This window comes from Hyaena hyaena, unplaced genomic scaffold (assembly GCF_003009895.1).
Source record: "Hyaena hyaena isolate Hyena2069 unplaced genomic scaffold, ASM300989v1 scaffold_8, whole genome shotgun sequence".
NCBI classification, from domain to species: Eukaryota; Metazoa; Chordata; class Mammalia; order Carnivora; family Hyaenidae; genus Hyaena; species Hyaena hyaena.
The window spans coordinates 1,562,662-1,580,316 of record NW_024080640.1 but is presented as its reverse complement, the minus strand read 5'-3'; the positions used below and the strand labels follow the sequence as shown (position 1 = coordinate 1,580,316).

General features: G+C 41.8%; 1 protein-coding gene across 1 annotated transcript in view; it reads right to left on the bottom strand.

The window, feature by feature from the left end:
- SND1 (staphylococcal nuclease and tudor domain containing 1) overlaps positions 1-17,655 on the bottom strand; it is a 409,429-nt gene that overhangs the window by 144,545 nt on the left and 247,229 nt on the right. The window contains exon 15 of the mRNA XM_039243180.1: positions 6,714-6,855. Within this exon, the coding sequence (XP_039099111.1) occupies positions 6,714-6,855 (142 nt within the window). The remainder of the gene's footprint in view (positions 1-6,713; positions 6,856-17,655) is intronic.

The window sequence follows — 17,655 nt, the reverse complement described above, 5'->3', positions numbered from 1 at the left end:
GTTGTTTTGCCTAGATGAATCACACCTAGCTTGCCAAAAGAAATGTACCGGATCTTGGATGCTCAAATGCCACCTCCCTTGTGAAGTCTTTGCCATTCCCCAACTGTACTTTCCCTCTGCACTCTCCTGGTATGTTGCCTATACTTTTCACAACGCCTTTTTATTTTTCCTTGTTCAAGTCTTTCATATAGCTGTCGATGCTAATAGAATAGAAGCTATTCAAGGAAGCAGAAACTGTCATATTAATTTATGCATCACCCACAATCTACCTATCAAAGACTGCATTTTCTTACAGTGGGCTTGCAAAATCTTGGCCTCATTAAAAAAGGCTCCCCCAACCCGTTTATCGTGCTCATGTTTTCCTAACGAGTGACCTTCCAGGACATCCTGACATGAACATTAATTCAAAAAATTCATAGAATGGTATCTTTAAAAGAGAAGAACTAGAACAGCTCCAGAAATGGGCATGTTAAGCTGCCCATTTCCGGTAATGGGACCCAAGTGCAAGCAAGTAGGTGGTGGAGACAGAATCAAACTGGCAAGTCCCAAGAGAGAGGATACCCCACTTTACAAATACCCATTAAGCTGCAATTCAATTAAAGCATCTGAAAGGAATTCATAAGTATCAGCAGACCCTGTAATTGCTTAATTAAGGATAGAAGCCCAGCAAACACAACCACATAACAGTCTGATTCATTAGCACCTCTGTGATAGCAGAATGGGATTTCTCACTTAAACATACATTGGCTTTAATTGTGTAATTTGGTGAGGCACTGGTAATCAATGGGGATACACCATTCCTGGGGCCAGGAGATGGGGATGATATTCCTGTTCACCTTCCCTTTCCTCTCTCATTAGAAGTTTCTGTCTACTGAGAAACAGGAAGTTGCTACTCCTATTTGGATTGGTTGGAGAAGAGGCGTTAAAAACAAAGGACATGAGATACTTTACTCAAAGACATTCAGGGTGGAAGGACACACAGTCGAACCTTTAGCTCACCCACCATGCATATCAAAATTTATCAAACTCTAGATACCTAGAACCTTTTTTCTCACTGCTTTCCTTGTTATAATGCAACTGCAGTGGGAAGTTGTAATGAGAGAGAGAGAGAGAGAGAGAAATTGAAAAATGCTAAAGGGCAGGCAAAGGGAAGTCTCATTTTCTAGTCTTGTTTCATATGACTAGGTAACTGGTTAATTAAAAGTCACCTGCTGTGATCTACATGGGAACCCCCTGCCAGGTGGCTGCTACCTTCTAGGTGATTTGTACTGTGAGTTCCAACCAAGATGACTGTCATCCACGCCTCCACCCTCCAAACCTGCCCTAGTCCACAATTTGTCATACATAGTGCTGTCCTACCGTGAGGAACAAGGAAATGCAAATGGCGTGAGCGCAGTGAGTTAGCAGAAGACACCAAATACCTGATATAAGACTACTTAGATTACTTTGCACTGAAACCTCAAATTATTATTCTCTTATAATTCAGGCATTTGGTTTACAGGCACTAGCTTGATGCCTGATCTGCTTAGCCAACAGGACTACTGCCTGAACTATGCCTTTAGCATGACCCAGATACTCCAGGGCTAAGAAAGCATTCAAAATGTGGAGATGTACTATGAAGGTCATAGCAATATGACACACCCTCCATGTCCACTGGTGCCATTAAATAAAAATGTGAATCAAAGGCTAAGTGATTTGCAAATATGTGCGCCTCAGTATCCCTTTAGACAGGAAAACTAAAATGCGAAACCCATGACAAGTGAAAGGAAATGAAAACCAGAGTGGGGGTAAACTGCTTTTGTTCTAATGGAAGGAAGAGCACGGGGGGCACTAAACGCTGGACAGGAAAAAGGATGCTTTTAAACAAATGCAGGGTACCCGGGCACCCTAGCTTCCCTGTGAACTCAGGACAAGACCTGACTGTTACCGCCTCCGTGAATGGATTAAGCATGCATAGGAGGAGGCCACAGCAGCAAGGAGAGGGACCGTGAACAGTCTCCATTCTGATGGTGTGAGGTCACCTGCTCACTGACCAAACTTAAGCCAGGTGCTCAGAGGACTAAAGGGCGAGAGCTTTCGGGAGGCACTGACCTGTTAGCTACAGCTGACTCTGCCCAGCCCCACCTGCTATCCCATCTGACCAAGCAACCATTCCACATACAGGGGTGCAGGAACCGTGACAGAGAGGCCAGCTGGCTCGGGCCAAATGCCACTCCCTATCAAGCTGTGGGGCCGTCTGCCCAAAAAAGGCCACATAAAAATGGAAAGTGTCCAGCCTACCTTGAAGTCCAGAGGGCTCTCTGAAAGGCTGGGATTAATGAGAGCAGCACATATGGGACTGCTGAACAATTCCCTTGACTTTCCCCTTGAGAATCATAGCCCAAACTCCCTCTTGGCTGCAGAGAGACATCGTTTCCAGCAGAAAGCTGTCTTTCCATGATGTAGGGCACATCCCACAGACACCTGCAAAGCCGTGCAATGAGGTTCACCGTCCAGGTGAACTGCCCCACAATGTGAATGTTGCGTCTGTGTCTACACCCACGTTCAGTGGGTCTTAGGCGACCAAGAGACCCCTCCTCTAAGGACAATCCCTCCTCCCTGTTCTCTATCCATCTTGTTCCTTCAGTCTCCATTAGGTCACTGCTCTGCCAATCATTTCCTTGCAGCCTTTCTTCATTTCTTCTCGGAATTCAGACCAGTGCATCTCATGCTCCTATATTTTCTCACTCCATGTTTTTCATAATCTCATTTGCCAAGATTTTGTTAAGTTTTACCTTCTGTAATTGGTACTATGAAAATGAGGGGGAGGGGCACCTGGGTGGCTCAGTCGGTTAAGCGTCCAGCTTTGTCTCAGGTCATGATCTCACAGTTCATGAGTTCAAGCCCCACATCGGGCTCTGGGCTGACATCACACAGCCTGCTTCAGAACCTCTGTCCACTTCTCTCCCTGTCCCTCTCAAAATAAATAATAAACATTAAAAAAAAAAAAAAAGGAAAGAAAACAATAGATATACTGAATAGCTTTTCCATTTACAAGCCAGGTTCTGTTCCAGTCTTGAGAACATTATGGTTATAAAAGTAGTCAAGTTGCTGACATCCTTAGATTGTTACTGTGACCCTTTAGGTTTCATTTTTATGCATTCCTTTTGCTTTTCTGTGAGAATTTTGTAATGAGCACTCTATTTTTGATTTTGTTCCTCATTTCCCACATTTACACCCTAATCGCCTGTAATCTGCCTTTAGCTGAATCAAGTCTGATGAAATCGCACCGACAAAGGTCATCTGTGACTTACTAATTGATAAACAGTATAAAATTGCTTCAAAGTTTTAACGGACTTGATATTTTAGGTATAATCTGAAACTGCTGACTCCCTGGAATTCTTTCCTTTCCTGGCTTCCTGAACATTACTCCCAGGATTCTCTACCTAATCCTCTGACCACCAATTATTTGTTCCTAAAATCTGTTCTTACTTTTGTGCTGCCCATGCTGACGGGCATCCCAGTCTGCCCAAACACTCAAGCCTTGCACAAGGTACTTTCCTCCTACACTCAATGTCACCCCCATTTCTGACCAAAGAAAATCCATTTGGATTTTTCCTGAATTACCAAGTTCTTTCTCTTAAATATTATTTCAATTCGCCTCTTCTTCACTGCCAGACTTTAGGCCTCTATCCCTCTTGCTTCTTAATGGTTTTCCCGGCCTCCAACCTCATTTACTCCCATGTATTCATCAACGTAAACTTCCTTTAACACAGGTGTGAGCATATTGCTCTCTTGCTCAATCTGCTGGTGACTCTGAGGGTCCACAGTATACCCTGTCTGCATGTGCGGCCTCATCCCACTTGAACCTCTCACTCTTTATACTCCACCAATACCAAAAGGGCCACAGCTGTCTGACACACCGGGGTGTATCAAACCTCTACACCTTCGTACATGCTGTTAACTTCTATTTAGAAGGTTTCTCTCTTCCTCCTTTGCCCCTCCTGTCCCAGCACTGCAAACTCCTCTATTTGTTCTTCAAAACACAGCTCAAGTATCAGGTATCAGGGAGGCAAACTCTGATCTCCACCCAAGTAACCAATCATTCCCTCCTCTGTATTACTTTTGTGCCTTGTAAATACTTCTCTCACCTAGTGCCCAATACTGCAGTTTGTCTGCATGTCTGTCTTCGCGCTAGAGTGTCCTCACATCTAGGACCATGTCTTCCCAGGATGCAAAGTTGCTTGCTCTAAACTCAAAGGGAAAAGCCAGTGGCCTCCAGTGAGCTTTTTGCTCATTCAGCAGGAGGCTAGAACAGTACCTTTCCTTGATTTATTTCCATTAACAGATAGGTCAAAGTCTCCATAGTAGAGGCACAGAGGTGCACTCGCACTGTACAACTATACCATTACTTGAAGAGTTAAGAAAAGCTCTAGTTATGAATGAATTCACCAAGTCTTTGTGAGAGGAAGGGGAAGGAAACATATTTACGGGATAATCTACTTTACGGAAGGCTTGTTCTGAACCCTTTGTACATGTTATTAAACCCTCACAAAAATCCCAAGAGGCAAGAAACACTCTCTGGTTAACTGATGTGTAAACTAAGGCTTCAAGAGAGTAAAAACCTCCTCTAAAGTCACCTGCATGTGCAGATTCAAACTGAGGTCTGCGTGCTCTTACAACTTTTCACTGTCCTGTATCCTTGCTAGGTTTCTAAAGAAACCAGAAGGTGCAGAATATAACCACATATAGTATGGCAGAAGAAAAATGTAAAAGCTTCTATTTTATCATATATTTGCTTCGGTAATCTATCAGAATATAAGGTAATGCAGGCACTGCCTTTTGAATTGCTAAGCTTTGAATACTGCCAAGTCCACACAGGAAGTGCTGCTACAGAGTCGAGTGGCCAGGCTGCCTGGGTCTGGGCCTCAGTGGGCTGGAAACTGCCCCAGTGAACACTTAAGCAACACACATTCTACTATCCATATACAGCGGAACAGTGCCTTTCTGGAAGGTGGCCTCAGTCCAGAACAGTCAAGCAAGACAAATGCTCCATGGGAAAGAAAGTACAACCAGAAGGGTTCTGCAGAAAAAATCCAGCCAGGATAGGTCTAAGCTCTGAGCTGACTCCATTCAGGTCGTTTTGAGTTTAGAAGCCAGAACTTCAATGTTTTCTTTCCCCTACAGACCTGTGGCCAAGTTTCCCAGAAAGAATAACAACTTTTTCTCTTGTTCACCTCTGGGATAAAGCTCCACACTTTCGTTTTGTAGGTACAGACCAAAGGAAAAGCTGAATATATACTTCAAACTCTGTAACAACAAAACTTCACTGATAAGAAACTGTTCTGCTCCAGAAACCTTGAGTAAAGGGCACAAATGGCCTCTCTCACACACTGCCACACTACCCCTCCGTGTACTACAACTCACAAGAGCAGTCTTCCAGTATGATATGGATTTGGTTGGGCCCTTCCTTTCTACAGCTGCCCCCGAGCTTCATGTCATACTTCAATTAGTCCCTTCAGAAAGCGTGCAGAGCTGTGCAGTGTTAATTAACTTCTAAAGAGTATGAGAGTGAGCCTCAGCCAGAAGTGGCGGCCCAACAGCAGCAGCAAGCATCACGGCCTTGTGTTTGGTGAGTGATTTATCTCACATAACAACCCACTTAGTCAGGGCCTGGGGGTGGCCCTTATCCAGAGAAGAAACTATTGGTTCCTTCTAGGAAACGGAGGCTGAGGCAATCTGGCAGGGGACAGGAAGCACGGCTCCCATTTCTCTTCCCCCACGGCAAATTCTGCTCAAGAATCCAGCAGAAGGAGTGCTGGGAGAACAGAGTAGCAACAGAAAAGGAAACGTGCACCAGGAGGACACAGTGGAATATGCCCCTTGTGAGCGAGTGTATGTTTGTGTGTACAGAAGTGGGGTGTGGGGTGTTGAGGTAAAATGAACTTTCTCTCAAAGACCACAGTCTCTGCGAAGTACTGACTGGAAATAAATAACTTTATTATCTGCCATCAGGGAAGAAATAAAGCAGTCTGCTCCTTGAATGCATAAATGTAAATTGCTCGAAGAGCACAGTTCATACAGAATCTTGCTGGCTTGTGAAATATTAAGCTACTAGAAGAGAAGATAGGATAAGAAAGGTGCACGTTCAGTTAGCAAAGAAAAGGTGGCTGCCCTAGCGTATCAAACTTAGTGCAAAAGACAAATACTATAGATGCAGGAGTCTGTGTAGGTAATGTCATGTCTGAGATTTCATAAAGGATTTGGATCCTGATGACACCTGAAAAGAATAAAAGAGAGACAAAGGGCACTGCCTAGGGAGACACGAGGGGAGGGGGTGGCAGCCCTCTGGGAGATTGCCCAAGACTCACATGGCAGGGGTGGTCTATCCCAATTGGGAAATAACCACTGTGAGAATTCCATCATTAAGATTTTTCTTTGTCTGGAATTCCCTTCAGACAGGCTGTATGAGGATACATCTTCAGCTGCTTTTAAGCTACTCTACTCAAATATCCTGTGGTTGGGAGGAATGAAGAACGGGGGAGGGCAGTGCTAGGTCTGTCGTAACAAAGGGATCAAATTTACAAATTTTGTGTTCATATCTCAATTAGAGATGAAAACAGATGGGTTAAAGGTTCTGTCCACAACACAAGGGAAAGGAGGGCACGTGACCTCCATGTAGGACTTCTGAGCTCCAGGAAGAATGATCAGGCCACAGAACACACGAGACTTACCCGCAAGCAAGAAGGTGATAAGGCAAGTTTCCTTTGGCAAATACAGCTTGAGACGAGAACCACTAAAGACATACTCCACCACAGCTTCAGAACGACCTGCCCGCTGAAGGAAGGGCAGAAACTGCTTCGCTTTTTGGGTATCCTGGTGGATAAAAGGAAAGAATCATTAGAAAAAAAGTAATAGAATCTGAGCAAATGATTCTTTCTCTCCATTCTGGGGCAAAAAGTCTTGCAGACCACCAGAAGCCCGGCAAATAACCCTAGAAGATTAGACTAGTCTAAAATATGACACAGGCAAGATACCCATGTGACATCCATAGAAGAAATATAGTTAATCAGAGACTTCCAGAATACTCTGTGTGCTTCCCTCGATTCTGTTACTATGCATTCAATGGATACAGGAGTTAGGAAAGTGCTTTCAAATGAAAATTTCACTCCTCACAGGATAGGAAAAAGGGCTTCTTTCCCTTGAACACAAATTGAGGGGAGAAGACTAATACTAACCTTCCTTGGAGGTTAATTTACCCTTTAATTATCATTAAAAAAAAAAAAAAAGTGACTCCCAGGCTGTGTTATCTAAAGCCTCTTCCCCAAGAAACTTCAGTAGGTTATGTAGATTCAGAGTTCACTGTTTGTGAATGTGAAGAGTGCAGCCTTCTTTGGGTGCTGTACAGGAAGCCTTGTTCTACAAGCTTTTCAGTGGGCCCACTGTTCCCGGTCCCAGCCTGGGAAATTTCTAGCTGTAGGACATGTTCATGGGGACCTATACCGTATCATGTCAGCATCAACAATTATAGAAACAAGAACAACACACAAAACAGTGCAACACTTTAAAACTTTTTTCATGCACAAAACACAAAGTGCACGCATTCTACAGTCAAGAGAAGTCAAGAGTAACCAAATCATGGACATTTTGAACCTTAAAGCTCTCAGCTACAGTACTCAGTTTTCAGTCTCTCAAGCTAATTAAACAAATGATCGAGTAAGCAAGAATCAAAACATCACACTGCATGTGCGGGGGGAATAGTCCGCAGACATCAGAATTTCCGAGGTTTTCAGCCCAGCCAGCAGAACTGGAAACTCCTTCTGAGGACAGCAAGCTCTGCACACTTTCCTGACTCCTGCGACACAAGCTGTCTGCACTCCGCCAAGCTCTTCCTTTCTAACTCTGCTCCTAGCAACAGAGCTATTGTATCTAAATTAATGCACATTAGATAATGAAAATTTAACAAGCCATCAAGTATTTGAGAGCTTTCACAGCAGCCAAAGGGGCTCCTCTCATTCAGAAGCAGTGAGGTAGGCTGGGATGAAAACAATATTTATAGTAATGAGATTCATCCTTCCCTTCAAACAGATTCTCAGAGAAACGGAGAGACAGTCATCCATTCTCGGTGTCTCTAACGGCACACTGGGAGAAGGTAAGGTAACAATGAGCTTTAGTGGGCTGGGAACTCCCCCAGTGAACATTTAAGCAACACATATTCTATTATCCATATACAGTGGGACAGTGCCTTTCTGGCAGTTGGCTGAAGTCCAGAACAGTCAAGCAAGACAAATGCTCCATGGGGAAGAAAGCACTACCTGATTAAAATCCTTTTGCCACACTAGTCTAAATCTGGGACATTATTCATGAGCTGAGCCAGTAAGTCAACAACAATTATCAAACTGATTATCACAAATGATGAGGCGACTTAATGTCTCTGAACAGAGGGCCTTTCCCCTCAAAACTGCAGTAATCTGTATTTTCCAGAAACAAACTTTTGCTCATTGTCTTATGGATGTATGTATCTGCAGGGGGAACAAAGGTGCTTATAGGAATAACAGCATCACACACACAGGTATTAATACAAAAAGAAAGTTGGAGCAGACTCGCATCCTATTTTGCTAGATGGTTACCTACTTTATCAAGAGAGATAATTTTGCAGATCAGGAACCAAGGAGAAACAAAAGGTACCTTACTATCAGCCACGTAATAAAACAAAATACATGTTCTTGACTCCTCCTAGGTTTCAATCTACAATTTAACAGTCCTAATCCAGAAACAACATATGGGAAGATGGCAAAGAGAATGTGACATGCCACTGATTATGACAAAGATTAGAAGTGAAAGCCAACTATGACGACTGAAGGCATGAAGGCAAATTTTACAAGCCTACCACAACTGTTCATATTTACTTCCAGAGGCCAAACCACAAGATGAGACACAGAGCTCCCTGATGCTCCGGAGGCAAGTGTTCCCCAGGCCTGCACAAGACAATATTCCTCTGAAGAACCCGTTAAGGGAAAAGATGGAAATTTCATTCAAGTTCACAGATTTTTAAGAATAAAAATTCAACTAAATTGAATGTAAGCACCAGAGAATGTGAGCTCTTCCGAATCTCTCTCACAGGCAGACAGTAGTGTCTGTCTTTCCTTGTCATCTCGACTGCTTCCTTGGCTTGGCATGTTCCTTTTCAACACAAAAGTGCTTAAAACCTTCAAAATTCATTTCAGAGCCTCAAATGAAAAGACTGGTAAGTCAGACTGACAAGCTCCCTCAGGTGATGTAGCCAAAAACCATTCCCTGCTAATTTAGCTGTGGAATTTATTTATTTTAGGAGTTCTGATTGTTATTACCATAAAATTGACTGAACGTGGTTAAACTCTGACTGGCCTTCCAAAGAGCCTGTGCAAGTACAGCCATGTGCTTTTCAGTCTCTCACACTCCTAAGGTGTCAACACTAGGTAAGAAAGAGAAAACTGGATTATGAGTAACAGTGAAACAGAGAGCAGTTTAGGTCCCACTGAGGAGTTGAACATGCCAGGTGGATCTTAAGGACAGTAAAGTGAGAAAGTTCAAATAACACCATTAACACGACATTTGAAATTCTCCAATAAGCCTGAAGGAGGGCCTAGTGAGATTCAGTGAAATCAAAGATTTCTTTATAACCTCAAAATGTATTTTTAAAAGAAAAGATAAAAGGCCTCAGATTTAAAGAGATAACAAAAGGCTCATTTCGAAGTAAGACCATTCAGTATCAAATACTTCTGTTTAGAAGTCCAGTTGCAGAGACTCTCATCCTCAGGTTTTCCATGTGGTGACTCAGGTACACGAGGCCTGGGAATCTAGTCGCCATACTTCTCTGGCTTGACACTGGCTCAAGGCTTTGAGAACACAAGCAGACACATTAGCTCTAGTTTTCTGTACCAATATTCCCCTCCACTGGTGTAAATAATCAAGAAGCAACTGTACTTCTGTGCAGGTAAGTCTTTTTTTGTTGCACTGCTAGTTTTCACATTACCTGTGCTCCAAAACAAAGCATACATAAATATTTTCCTGTAATCCTAGAAAAGCTAACTTAAGGTTGCATTAGCTACATTTAACTTGCTATCGTGGATGGCATGTCTTTAAGGAATGTTTCTGCCTCCTCAATGCACCTTGAAATTGAGAAAGTAATGATGCAACAAATGTGCCTGGGGTGACTTCATTTCGAAGGATGTTAATATCTATACCTCCAACTTATAGGAACTGGATTTGGAATGACCCCAAAGAAAGGCAGGATGATCCTGAGGGAGAGGGAAAGGTTATAAAGACAACGCCATTATATATTCCTATGCTGTCCTCACTTCCGGCCGATCAGGCCAAACCTCTTCCAAATGCAGGTACATGTGACAATGCCAGTAAAATTCCCTTCAGCAGTTAGATTGCAACCTGTCTCTACAAAGAACCTGTGCTGTGTAAGCAAACACGTTTCATATAATTTAGTACAACAAATCACCAAGTTTGGGAAAGTGGGCAGGCTGGGGGCAGAAGAGAGCAGGGACAAGGCGGAGGTACGCCAGGCACAGGACAGCTCTACTCAGACACCCATGGCCTCAGCACTCTAGAAGAGCACAACTTACATAGATCAAAGTTCTGTGAATTTTCGAACAGGGTTGAGGCTGGCAGGTTGTACTAGATGCTTAGCAGAGTGAATTCTAGGATTTTCCCACTGAAAACACCCACAGGGTAGGCATTAACATTACTGGCTAGAAGCAAACATCTCAACACACAAAACAGCACAGGGAAATGGGAATCAGAGTAAACCTATTAGTTAACCATTAATCAGGATTATCATGGGCAGGTCTCAAAAGGGAAATGCTAATTGGTTTTCATCATCACAATCGCTCTTAGATTAACATCATAGCAAAAAGAACTAAAAACAAACATGTGCAGGGCTTATTAGGGTACCGTGGGGGTACTGCACTAGCACTGGAGAAACAGCTTAAAGAAGCCCACCAACCTGACAGAAGTTGCCTGGCTTCCTCCCGCCCCTGCACTGCCCCGTCCAGCAAAGAAGGACCCTGCAGGTGCTGAACCAAGGCTAAAGGGCCCCAGAGCACAATGCTGTTTGGGTGCAACCAATCCTAATACTGAAGCAGCAGAATCCGGGTATACAAAAGATCAGATAATAGATACAGAGGGGAAAAAGAACAGGGAGATCAGAATAGCTAAGGACAGGACCCGAACACACACATTTTAAGGCATATTGTGACAAGTCATCGCCATAGTTCAGGAACTTCTCATGGCTCCTGAGGCCAGGAAGACTTTCCCTGCAGCTGTGTGGAAGACAAAACAATAGTACATCCCCTACTAGAAGGGCAAGAAAGTCATCCATCACTCCACACTCTTCCTCTTTCCCAAAACCTGGGCTCTATGGCCCCAGTGGGACGTTTCAATTCACAGAATTGAGGCTGTGGTTCTCAGTGAGGAAGCAGCTGTACAGCATGACAATCTCTTGATAAAAATGGGGCCCTGGGGGAGATACTTGGGAGTGCCATCCAGCTCCAACATTACCACAAAGCACTTAAAAATTTGAAACCAGGGGCACCTGGGTGGCTCAGCTGGTTAAGCGTCCCACTTTGGCTCAGGTCATGATCTCGCGGTTGGTGGGTTCGAGCCTTGCATCGGGCTCTGTGCTGACAGCGAGCTCAGAGCCTGGAGCCTGTTTCAGATTCTGTGTCTCCCTCTCTCTCTCTGACCCTCCCATGCTCACACGGTCTCTCTCTCTCTCTCTCTCTAAGAAATAAATAAAAAATATTACCAAAAAAATGTGAAGCCAACCTTCCCGGGCTGGTTATCGATGTTTTTTGGTGAGTTGTGTGTGAGGGAACTGGGGGCATAAACATCAGTCAGGTGCAAATTTAACAGGAATGAAGTGAACACAGCAGAGAACCTAGAGAAAAACACTCTGCCTAAAACAAACAAAATTACAAGGAAACAAGAAAAAAAAAGAAAGGCGCTAAAGCCTGGCCATCAATAATCTTTCATTAAGTGCGGTCTGTAGTTTACAGTTTCTCACACTATTTACCTCCTTGGCACAAAACCTCACTCAGGCCTCTAACATGTCAGAGCGTAGGAGACACAATGTCTTGTGCTCTGGGCTCCACTCCTGGGAGCGTGAATCAAGAGGACAATTGTAGGAGCACTAAGCTCAAAGACAGTTTTGAGATCGGCTGGCGTTCCAATCTGTAGCATCCTCAACTGAGAACACAATCTTCCGTTTTCCTCTGTCTTTATTCCTTTACCAATTACTAGGTTAAGACGGCCTGGCTAAGCAAAGCTTCCAAACTTGCAAACCAATGACAGACCCAACAGGAGCTTCTCAAACTGTAAGAAAGCCACAGAGCATGTCAGTGCAAGTGGGGCTTCATGTCCCAAATATGGAGGAAAAGATATTTCTCTGCAATCAGACTTGAAAGAAACTTTAAGGATGTGCCTGTCACTCTCAGGAGCCCTGCAAAGGACAGGTGTCTATAAATATTTGTATTTGCTTGGTCTTGTCTACCACCTATTTTCTCTCCAAAAGGTCAAATACTGATAAAAGAAAGCAGCACTTGGTGATGTTAAGATGAGAAGACAGACTGTGCATGGAAGAGAAATAGGCAAAACAGAGTTCTGATGGACAATCATGGCAGCCTAAGAAAAAAGTCAAATCACATTACAGAAACAGATTAGGGAGCCCCAGAATATAGCCTGGACATTTGTAATCACCCCAAACTGGACATAGCTTTAAGCTCCCTCAACAGGGGATGGAGAAAGCAGTTGCAGTCCACTCATACAATGGAATGCTACTCTGCAGTAACAGGGATACAGGCAACAACATGGGTGGCTCTCAAATGCAGGATTTTCTTTAAATTTATTTTTAATGATTTTATTTATTATTGAGAAACAGAGAGAGACAGAGCATGAGCATAGTAGGGGCAGAGAGAGTAGAGGGCACAGAATCTGAAGGAGGCTCCAGGTTCTGCGCTGTCAGCACACAGCCCAATGCGGGCCTCAAACTCATAAACCGTGAGATCATGACCTGAGCTGAAGCTGGATGCTTAACCAACTGAGCCACACAGGTGCCCCTGCATGATTCCCTTTATATGACACATCACAAAGGACAGAAAGTAGATCAGTGGCTGCCAGGGACTAGGAGAAGGCCTAGAGACTGACTCCCAGGGGACAAAAGACATTTCTGGGATGATGCAACAGCTCCATTGTCTTGACTATGATGATGATTACATGTATATACACTGATTCTCAAAATGTACATGCTTATCAAAACTGATAGAATTAGATGCTACAAATGATACATTTTAGGTATATAATTATACCCCAATTTTTAAAATGAAAAAATTGGTCTAGACTATGAAATATTTTAATTTTTAACTTAAGAAAACTTTTTCCCTAGTCAACTAATTTGTAAGTAGCTCAGAGTAACAAGTTCAAAATGAAACACTAGCTATGCTTCAGATAAACTACTTTATGTAACTGTTCAATGAATTAAAGTATTGTTAAAAATTCAAGCAGGAAATAGTTTAGATGAGAAAAATCGTGGGGTTAAAGGAAGGATAGAAAAATAAATCTTATTGGTTTCCCAAAAGCAGCATAAGAAAGTGATTAATTCTTAGGCAAAGGCGAAAGGAAAGCATGATGCCATCCTCAACTGGCCATATAGAGGAAATGTTTTGTTCACATAAAGTACTACTAAGTACATACCTCTAATGACACTTCTTTCTTACCTTGAAATAAAATCATGTGATATGGCTTACCGTGAATAAAATAATATCCAATTCTCTATCAAATGAAAATTCTATACTGGCTCAGAGATTATTCTTTTATTGAATGACTTTCAATTTCCCAAATTTAACTAGCTAAAATTATACTGTGATAACCATTCAATTTAACCTTTAGAAATGAAGTCATTGCCTTTTAGTGGAAAAATCTGCATTTTATCATCACTAGAAAATACAATGCCCTTGGCTTGGCTTATTCTATAGGACCTTTTCCCCCCGTCTGGACTCTAAGTATAGCATAGAAAGAGCAGATGGTGGGAGAAGTATTTACCTAATTAGAACAAACTATCAACTACTCAAGATTGCTTTTCTCTGATCTTCAATCTTCTTTCTCTACCTCGGATGAGCTGTGAAGCCCATGGAGGTGGCGAGCCAAGGAATGTGCTTCCTCAAGTTTGCCAGTCCACAGAATGAACTACCTCAAAGTGATGGCCTGGAACTTGTGAAGTCCAGAAAAGTTTCTACAAACAAACCCCATCTTCACCCCCATCCCTATCCTGAACACTTCCTTTTCCTATATTCTCTCCATAGAGAATATTCTCCATATTCTAACTTCCCATCAGATTATAATTTTTCTTAAATTGATATTCAGTGTTCATTAAGACTTTGTAAATTACAGCCCTCCCCAGAATGTTCCCCTCTTTCCTCCTGCTGACTTTGGCAAGGTGGCCCGTGAGGCCTGTAGCACAGTGCATGTCCTGGGCTTTCCCTTCACCAAGACTCCGGAAATTCCCTTCACATCCTATCCTGGGTTGTGTTTCCGAGATCCACGACTTCCTCTTTCTTGGTTTACTTCCTTTCTGTTAAAATAATAATTTAAAAAATCCTATTCTTATTTCATAAAATATCTTCTCCTCTGAGGTCAGGTAAGTAAATACAGTATTGCTTTTGTAGTTTTATTCAGGAGAATATTCATTCTCACTATTCTATTTGTAAGTACTCTGAGTCAACAGATAAATTCCTCTCATTATCCATCAGCATAGTAATAAGTTATCTAGAGGAGCTTAACACACCGGAAGACATATCTTCCAATTATTTTCAGGTTAAATATTTCTCAAAAAAACATGTAATTTATCCAAACTGTAGACATCTAATCTGTAATAAAGTATTAAATGGTTAAAAATATAGTTAAAGGTATTTTAAATTGGTAAAAATAAGCAGAAGCAAAGATAACAGAAAAAGACCACTTACATTAAAAAAAAAAAACAAAACTCTGCCGTTACTTTTGTAAGAATGAAATGATGATTCTTTATAGGAATACCATAGTAGACATCCTGAACATTTTTGGAAAAAGAGGACATGCAGCTGATCTAAAAACACAGCTTACACATGGTTGGTGACAGTGAGAATCTAGAAGAAAGCACCCCACCAGCCTACTGTTCTGGATATCAATTATAAGACCACGCCTTAAAAAAAATGACTAACAGGGGCATCTGGGTGGCTCCGTCGGTTAAGTGTCCGACTTCAGCTCAGGTCATGATCCTGCAGTCTGTGAGTTCAAGCCCCACCTTGAGCTCTATGCTGACAGCCTGGAGCCTGCTTCAGATTCTGTCTCCCTCTCCCTCTGCCCTTCACTTGCTCACGCACGGTCTCTCTCTCACATGAAAAATAAACATTAAAAAAAATAAGACTAACAGGTTTGAAATATATTTTTCCTTGAAAGTTTCAGATCAATTTTTATCACTTCCAAAGTCTCTATAGGCAAGAGGTAAGAATTTATTACAGAAGCAAAAAATGGCTTAAGAGATAACAGTATGTGCAAAGTAAAGAATTTAAAAGACAGTCTAATGAAGCACCCGTTTCTTTTCATGGGCAAATCAAGAACTCAGGGGTAAGGAAATGGACGGCATACTAAACTCTACCCCACCTGAGATAAGAACTTCAGAAAATAATAGAGGAAAAGAAAAAAAAAAAGCAGCAACCTGTGACATAGAATTTAAAATCAAAATAATTATTATAAAAGATTAGAGGACTAAAATAATTCCAATACCCCTTAGAGAACATTGAACATTTCTGCCTGGAGACATACTAATTTAGATCCAATGAATCTTAAAGAAAGCTTTTTTTTATTATGTCTAATTTGTTTTCTTGAACTCTATATTTTAAAAGAGTTAATAAAAAATGATAATTTTAAAATGTGGAAAAGAAAGTTCTAGTTTTTGAGACATGGAGAGAAATGGCAACTATTTTGGTAAAAGTTTATTATTATTTCTTAAATGTTTATTTATTCTGAGAGAGAGAGTCAGAGAGTGGGAAAGAGAGAATCCCAAGCAGGCTCAGTGCTCTGTGCAGAGCCCGATGCAGGTCTTGATCTCAAAAACTGAGATCATCACCTGAGCTGAAATCAAGAGTTGGACACTCAACTGACTGAGCCTCTAGGTGCCCCAGTTAATGTTTATTAATAATTAAGACAGAAGGTGATCGGTGTTTTGAAGAATGTATCAAACCAAAAACCTATCATTTTACTCAATAAAGATTTACAGATAACGATGTTACCAGGTAGACATTAAAAGTACGGTTCAAGGGGAACCTGGGTGGCTCAGTTAGCTGAATGTCTGACTTTGGCTCAGGTCATGATCTTGTGATTCATGAGTTCGAGATCTACACTGGGCTCACTTCTGTCAGCATAAACCTGCTTCAGATCTTCTGTGTCCCCTCTCTGCCCCTCCCATGCTTGCACTCTCCCAAAAATGTCAGCTGTGCTGACAGCTCAGAGCCTGGAGCCTACTTCAGATTCTGTGTCTCCCTCTTTCTCTGCCCCTCCCCTGCTTGCATACAAACTCTCTCTCAAAAGTAAATAAACATTTAAAAAAAAAAAAAAACCATGAATAAAACAAAGAAATTTTAAAACAAACCCACATTTTGGTAAATAGATATATTTTTATTAAAAATTTTCAGTTTTTATAGTAGTAGTACAGGTCATTTTCTTCTTTTGGCTTATTTATATTTGATGCATTTTAAAGCCAAAAATTTTACAGAAAATTTGTGGTAAAAAATGTGTAAGATTTTGTTTTCAAAAGAGAATAAATTAACATTCAGTGCTGATTGTGAGTTTATCTGGGCAAAGCTGAATCAGGTCAGATAACTGTCTCTATAGTTTTTTCTGAGCCAAATTCAACATTTTCTCAAGTGATAATAGGCTTACATCATAACGAAACTACTCTGCTAGAAAAGGGTAGTTAGCAAAGTAGTGTTTTGAGTTTATTGGAGAATTCTAATTCTTCCTAAAGAAACATTCAGATTTAACCCTGCCTCCCCTAGTGACTATGCAATTCTGGCATGATGTAATCACACTTGGACATCATATTCGGGTTCTAGAAGTAAGACCCTAAGGATCTAGCCTATCAATGGAAACGATGTGCCCCAGAATGCACAGGTGATGCACACCTGATGGCAGAATTCACACAAAGACTTCTGATCAAGGTACCCGAAGGATTTTGGAGGATCTCACATCACTGTCATGTCTTTCTTCATGAATGCATATGTAATTATGACTGCTCTGCATTTCTCACTCACTGAAAACTACACAGGCACCATCATTACTCACATTTATCTACTTACTCTTCCTAGGAAACTCCTAAAAGTGAAAGCATAGAGCTGTAAGACATTGTTTCTGGGTAGACATTGTTTCTGGGTAAGTCTAATTAAAGGACATCTAGCTCTTGGTCCCTATGTCTTTCATTTCACAAAAATTGCTCTAAAGTCACCAGTAACTGGTGCTGCTAAATCTACTGAACAGTTCTCAATCTTCTTCTTTCTCGAGCTTGAAGCAGCATAGTCAAGTCTTGTGTTGTAAAGCTCTCTCCTCTTAGTTTCTAGGATTTTCCTCTGACAGCTCAGGAACCATCTTTTCAAGTCT